General features: G+C 34.1%; 2 protein-coding genes across 3 annotated transcripts; one reads left to right on the top strand and one right to left on the bottom strand.

Annotated features, from left to right (window-relative positions):
• Positions 1–658: 658 nt before the first annotated feature.
• On the top strand, positions 659–4,092 carry LOC116342330 (probable arginine--tRNA ligase, cytoplasmic). The gene is made up of 10 exons (XM_031769884.1): positions 659–824; positions 907–1,044; positions 1,119–1,278; positions 1,741–2,049; positions 2,131–2,244; positions 2,386–2,543; positions 2,681–3,031; positions 3,121–3,304; positions 3,368–3,528; positions 3,601–4,092. Exons 1-10 carry the CDS (start codon positions 780–782, stop codon positions 4,015–4,017), a joined length of 2,037 nt encoding a protein of 678 aa, XP_031625744.1. The 5' UTR covers positions 659–779; the 3' UTR covers positions 4,018–4,092.
• LOC116342331 lies at positions 4,081–5,726 on the bottom strand. 2 transcript variants are annotated; one of them, XM_031769886.1, is made up of 3 exons: positions 5,611–5,726; positions 4,707–5,532; positions 4,084–4,646 (listed from the first exon to the last, which is right to left on the bottom strand). In XM_031769886.1, the coding sequence occupies exons 2-3, from the start codon at positions 5,194–5,196 to the stop codon at positions 4,588–4,590; spliced, it is 549 nt and encodes a 182-aa protein (XP_031625746.1). In that variant the 5' UTR covers positions 5,197–5,532; positions 5,611–5,726; the 3' UTR covers positions 4,084–4,587. The 2 variants fall into 2 exon arrangements, with proteins under 2 accessions (XP_031625745.1, XP_031625746.1); XM_031769885.1 differs by having other exon boundaries at positions 4,081–5,532.
• Positions 5,727–7,395: the final 1,669 nt, after the last annotated feature.

Below are 7,395 nucleotides of genomic sequence, written 5' to 3' on the forward strand. Positions count from 1 at the left end.
ATTTTGAACTTTACTACTAAAACATTATCTATTTAAGCAAATATCCACAAATCTTCGCAATTGAATCATGTGGTGACGGCGATGACGTATCGTTTATTCACTGAATCTATCTTTAATTTCTTCAAAGGTCAACTGTTCTCGATCGAAAAACGCATCCAATTTGTATAACACGAGAATAAATAAAGGAAATCATTTGGAATTAATAAAAGTGTCTTAATGTATGAGTTTTGAAAGTTTTTTTTTGTGTAAAATGGATGAGTGAGTACTTACGCCTTTGTTAGCGCTTTTCCATACAGCATCAGAAACAATTTCATTGGTTCGGTCGATGACAAAAGCAGCGACGACAATTCCAAGGGCATATGTGGAAGCGCGTCCCAAACCTCTCGAGAAGAAACTCATTTTTTTCGATGTATTTTTTATCTCTGATTGTTTTGAAAATGAAAGATTTATTTTAAGACTTTCTTGGTCTTGAAAATAGATTTTTTTTAAGGTCGAAAATGGAAAACTTCACAAATAGTGATGTCGATTGCTTCGAATAACCTACTGTTTCTTATGTAATAATCAAAGTCAAATGAAAACGCTGCTAATATTTTATTGACAGTTCGGGCTAACAAAAATTCGACGAATTGTCGCATGTTTACTGGAATTCACATTTTACATTTCTCATATATGTCTGCTGCTATTTTGAACACGTTTCATTCCGATTTTGTGAAATTAAAAATCACTTGCTGCCGATTCATTTACATTTTCTGTAGTTTTCGTAACAATTTCGATACACAATGAGCGATTCTATCGAAAAAGAATGGCAAAATGTCGCCAAATTGGTAAGATAAATTTTAAAGAAATACCATAAATTTGCTAGCCAAATTCTAACCATATTTAATATAAACATTCTCTACTGCGAAGGAACAAGGCATTCAAACTCTTGAACAAAATATCCAAGCACTATCAAATGAAAATATTGAATCAGTAGATGATGATGAATTAAATGAACTCATCGTTGAAAATAAGAAACTCCAGCATCGATTGGCTGTTTTGAATAAGGTGAGTATTATACAAGAACAATAAACAATTATTTACCGGCTTCAACATATTTAACTATCATATCATTTTTATAGGCCATTTCAAACGAACGCCAAAAATCGTTGAAACCAGTTGATTTGGATAACATTGATTCGCCCATTTCAGTCGTCCATCATTTAACACAAATTTTCAGTGTGGCAATTGCCGCTGCTTTTCCTGAGCTACCAAATCCACCAAAAGCCATTGTTGTCATGAGTATTAAACTTACTTTAAAAATGACTATTCCATTATTGAAGAATGCTATCCATTCTTTCGATTATTTTTCCATTACATCCATTACATCCATTTCAAAAAATCACAATATCAAAATCTATTTAGTATGTAAGAAAGTAGTAAGGGTTTGATCACACATATACACACATGAATTAAAAACAATTTGCAAATGAATTGAACGAAGCTGCGTTAGCAAACACTTTTCTGACAAAAATTGAGATTTGGTAGTAGTTGTAGTTCTGTTCTTCCACAACAGAACGCGATTCTCAACACTACTACCAAATCTCAAATTTAAGCAATGTTGTTGCAAATGTGTGACGATTACTTTGCTCTTAAACTATACATATTTGATTTTCATTATATGTTTCCATTACTTACATTACGTTCCATTACATATTGATTAATTTCCATAATTTCCATTCTTTTCTTTGTGATTAACCCTAGGCACTAATGCAAGATTCAATGATTATCAATGCAATTCAGCTATGCCATTGGCTGGCTTATTGAAACCTATTTATGTAGCCAAAGGAAGCAAACCACCTTCACCACGAGATATTGCATTGAAAATGTTAGAAAATCTCCCGGTCACACCAATCATTGGGCAAATGAATGCCAATGGTCCCGGCTTCATCAATATTTTTCTGAGCAAAACGTATCCAGAAAAACTACTTTCATCGATCTTATTGAATGGTATTAAGCCACCAAAATATCCATTGAAGAAAGTTGTCGTTGATTTTTCATCGCCAAATATTGGTAAGCGGTCACATGTGTATGTCTTTTTTCCACTTGTTGTATCTTATTACAAATTTTCTTTGGTTGTTTTTTATTTTTCAGCCAAGGAAATGCATGTCGGCCACTTACGTTCAACAATTATTGGGGAATCGATTTGCCGATTGTTGGAATTTATCGGTCATGATGTTTTACGCCTGAATCACGTTGGTGATTGGGGTAAACACTAGGGCAATTCACTTAAAAATTACCTTTCTATTATTTAATAATTGTTATTGATTCTTTTCCGATTATTGCGATTATTTTCGATTATTTCGATTATTTCAAATTAATTCTTTTCTTTTGTGATTCTCCCCTTAGGTACACAGTTTGGCATGTTGATCGCACATCTTGAAGACAAATTTCCAAACTTCTCTCAAGTTTCGCCACCAATATCTGATCTTCAAGCATTCTACAAAGAATCGAAAGCACGTTTTGATTCAGACGAAGAATTCAAAAAACGGGCATACAATGCAGTGGTAAAACTAAGGGGCAAATCACTTCAAAATTACTTTTTAATTATTATTGATTGTTTTACGATTATTTTTCGATTAGTTTCCGATTACTTATCGATTATTTTAAATTTTATTCTTTTCTTTTGTGATTCTCCCCTTAGGTAAAACTGCAGAATGGTGATGCAATTACAGTCAAAGCATGGTCATTGATCACCGACGTATCCCGCAAATCAAATCAAAAGTTATATGACCGTTTAAATGTAACATTGATCGAACGTGGCGAATCATTCTATCAATCGCGAATGGAAAAAATTGTCAAAGAATTAGAAGCATCTGGTTTGATGGAGGAAGATGAAGGTCGCAAAATTATGTGGGGACTTGTTGATCATAATGAAAACGACATACCTTTGACTTTAGTTAAAAGCGATGGTGGTTTTACATACGATACCTCAGATTTGGCAACAATCAAACAGCGAATTGAAGAAGAAAAAGCCGATTGGGTTATTTATGTGGTAGATTCTGTTATTTATTAATTATTATTGATTCTTTTTCGATTATTTTAAATTAATTGTATTCTTTTCTTTTGTGATTCTCCCCTTAGGTAGATTCTGGACAAGCTGCACATTTCAAAACATTTTTCCAATGCGCAGAGCGATTGGGAATTACTAATCCCGGTTTACATCGCATTGATCATGTCGGTTTTGGCGTCGTTCTCGGCGAAGATGGAAAAAAATTCAAAACGCGCTCAGGTGATACCGTTCGATTGTCTGATTTGCTCGACGAAGGTTTGTCGAATTTAATTATTTTTTTTAATTATTTATTGTAATTAATTTTTTATTGTTTGTAAGGTTTATCTCGTGCAATGGATAAGCTGAAAGAGAAAGAACGTGAAAAAGTCATGACACCAGAAGAATTAAAACAAGCCCAAGAATCCATTGCTTATGGATGTATTAAATATGCTGACTTATCTCATAATCGCATCAACGAATATCTATTCTCATTCGATCGTGTGAGTAATTCATACATTTTTATTTAATTACAAATATCCATATATTTATTAAAATATTTTGAATACTTTCAGATGCTTGAAGACAAAGGCAATACAGCTGTCTATTTGTTGTATGCATTTGCTCGTATTAAGTCAATTGCACGAAACTGTGGCTGTGATTATGCAAACAATATCAAGGAAGTAGCCCGAAAAAATCGAATCAAACTTGAGCACGAAAAAGAGTTAAAATTGGGAAATATTTTAATTAAGTATCCTGATATCATTGATCGGTTATTAAAAGACCTTTCTTTGCACTATTTGTGCGAATATGTTTATGAAATCTGTACCACTTTCAGCGAATTCTACGATTCATGTTACTGTATTCAAAAGAACAAAGCTGGCGAAATCGTGCAAATCAATGCCAGTCGTGTTCTTTTGGCTGAATGCACAGCTCAATTGCTTGAAAAATTCTTCTGGATTTTGGGCTTGGAACCAGTTCCAAAAATCTAAACACATTACATTTTTTATTTAAAAAAAAACTATATGTATTTAATAATAGAATAAACACATTTTTGAAATGAATTATATTCGCCGAATTTCTCAATCTACAATTCTACATGATGATTTACAAAACGTTTAACGTTTTAACGAAAATTTATTAAGTAGAGCTTCTATAAAATATCCAAATTAATTTCCCAGCAAACAATTGATAGGGCAAATGCATCCATTATGAAGCACATATTGACGGTCGTTTTCGGGGTTAGATTCGTGTGTAGTTTCAGTCATTTCCATAGGTTTGGCATGGTGGAACATTCAGGTGTGAAAACATGGAAAAAGGGAAAGACAACCATTAGTATCAGTTGAACTGGGTATAAAATACTTTTTTTAAATTAAAAACTTTACTCATCTACGGGCACTCCCCCTCCGTACAATGTTGTACTATTGTACAACTAGACCACAAGACTTTATATAGTCTGTTCATGTCTAGCTAAGCTAACTATAATAGTTAAAATATTTTATTTTATGTAATTTTTTGAATGTATGATTAATTGATGATGTTTGTTAGTTGACATTGTTGTTTTAGTCCGGCGGTCTTAACAATGAAACTGGCAATGGTACATCAAAGATCCGGCAAAGTCCTATGTAATTTAAAGCAAATACATTAAATAATGAATATTCTGTTTCCAATTGATTCATACCTTTGAGCATAATGCATTTTGCTGCAACAATATCTCGGTGCCAAGTAACTGTTTGTGGAACAACATCATCATCATCAACATTTAATGGCCAATTTTTGTAGGTAACTTTAACCTTTGACATTAAACGCCCAGTCCGAAGTTTTTCGTTCACAGCCTCACGATTGCCATCGATAATTTGTCGCTTAATAATTGCACGTTTTCTTCTCAAAACACGTCTGTTGACCGTTGACACAATGATATCTGGCAGTCCAGCGACTGAATCTGGCAGGCCATCAATCTTTTTCGCTCTACAATCGTAGCACACTTTAAATCGATCATCTTTTGTGTGCCTTGGAAAACGTTCCTGACAATTCGCGCATGTTTGTGATGTTCCCCATTCATCTTGCATTTCAACTTCTGAATGTCCAAGTTTCTTAATGCTCACACGAAACTTACGCGATCCCGGACATCTTTTACGCTTTTTTATTCCAAACGGTCGATCGGGTTTCATCGCCCAAGCACCAAATTGAACCAACGACGGTTTGTTGTTTGTCACACACACGGCGATTTAATCATTTACTCTGGTCGAGCGAATGTAATGGTCTAAATCCAGTCGTGCATATTCACGCGTCGCATAAGCTGCCATTCCTTTTCGTAACATTTTAATGCGATATTCAATGTATGATTTCCATGTTGAATTACGTGGTGATGGTGGACGATATGGGTAGGTTTTGAGATGTTCCTTCTCTTCGATATCAAACCATCCAGCCAACTTTTTCGCTTCTTTGTCTCGTTTTTTCTGCTGAGTTTCCCAATGAAAACGCTGGTTTGGTATTATAATGTTTTCCTTCAAAATGCAAAATGATATAAAAAACTATGAGTTTCTATTCAAAACCATTTCAAATTACATTTCAAAATATCTTACCTCAACAGCCGGCTCATCAGGTGTTTTTTGAATGTTGCGACGCACTACAGTTAACCACGATTTTTCATTCGGATCGATTCCAATGATGTATTTCTTGCCAATGAGTTTTTCCGGCCCCCGATTCGCTTGGGTTGTTTGCTGTGGTCGTTGTTGTCGCTGTGGTCATTGTTGTCGCTGTGGTTTCTTGTACATTATGGATATTGAAACACTATCGGTCAAAATCTGATGATGGAATGGTTTCGATTTGCCCAATTTATTTATTTTACCGACATCGAACAACATATTCCATAGACCTGATCGATCAGTTTGGGTGTAGTACTTTAAATTTCTCTTATTCATCCGGTTGGTCCGCGTATTGAGAAAAGAAGGCACCAAATCAAGCTCGTTTACAATTTTATAATACAAGTCCTTAATGTCCAATCGCACGTTTTTCAAATGGTAGTCGCATAATGGTATAAGAGCAAAACTGCTTATTTTTGGTGGTCGATTGATTGTTGGCTCTTGAAAGTTCGGATTGTTACGAAACATTTCATGAATGGTATTCCATTGTTCGGCATGACTGTGATACACTTCTATTTGCCGTTGCATTTGACCGAACAACCACAGTGATTCAAACCAACGATATTTTGCGAAAAATTTCATACTCACTGTTCCCGACCATCCAATTTCAGTCAAATCTCTCATTAAAATATTGAATTTTTCAACGCGTTGTGGATCCACATTATTACCATTATTACCATTTGTTAAATTCTTAAATCGATATGAAAACTCTTTGGCATTTCTGATGTCGATGTTATCAAATCTTGAGCCATTGTGGAATCGATTGCGATACCAACAACGCATTCGAAAAAAATTCTCAAGTCGTTTTTCACACCATGTGTTGGTATTGGTTTGAATGTTTGTGATATATTGTTTATAAAAATATCTCAAACCATTTCCCAACTTTTCATCATCTGGCCATCGGAACTGTTCTTCACTGTTTCTTTCTACCATGAAACGAAACCGAGGGGCTTATGACTGACTCGAACCAGCGTTGACTCGTGAAAGTCTCATACAAACTGCTCACGAGTCACATCATACATAACATACACAAAATGTATGGCTGTAGCACGAGTCACGAGTCAATCGTTAATGTCAATTTCAAATAACATCAACATTTAATTGAAAACATATAATTTTTCTAGCATCAAAAGGAATCATATTAATTCTCTTAAAAATTTCCACTGTGTCAAAGCAATTATTGTTCAAATTTCTTTCTGTTTGATAATTAAAAAAACACAATAAGATAAAAACACTTCTATCACAAATCAAATGAAACAGTAATGAGGAACGCATTATAAATATCACGTCTTACCTCAACAAAGGACTCTGTATTCTAAATCGAATGATGAAATTTATTTCCAATGTGACATCAAATATTTTTCTGTTCGAAATGTTGTTGGAATATCCACAGTAAATTTTATCAACACTCTGTTATTTCGAAATTAAAACAAAAATGAACACAAAACTAACTGTGAATATATCCATTCCACAGCAAACAGCGAACACACAAAATTGTTGAAATTGAAATGACAATAAAACCAATTGATCGCCCAAACCACGCTTCAAACACTCTCATATAATTCTCAAGAAATCCTATTGAAAACAAAACAAAGTTTTATTGTAAACAAAATCGGTTGGTGCGATTGTAGTTTCAAAGTGATGGAAGTTGTTTATACTAACAATACTGTCACACGATGCGAGCACATTTTTAATACATATAAATGAATATCTTTGGATTTGGTT

The sequence above is a fragment of the Contarinia nasturtii genome, unplaced genomic scaffold (assembly GCF_009176525.2).
Source record: "Contarinia nasturtii isolate CC-2019 unplaced genomic scaffold, AAFC_CNas_1.1 Cnas_scaffold_864, whole genome shotgun sequence".
Taxonomy (NCBI): Eukaryota; Metazoa; Arthropoda; class Insecta; order Diptera; family Cecidomyiidae; genus Contarinia; species Contarinia nasturtii.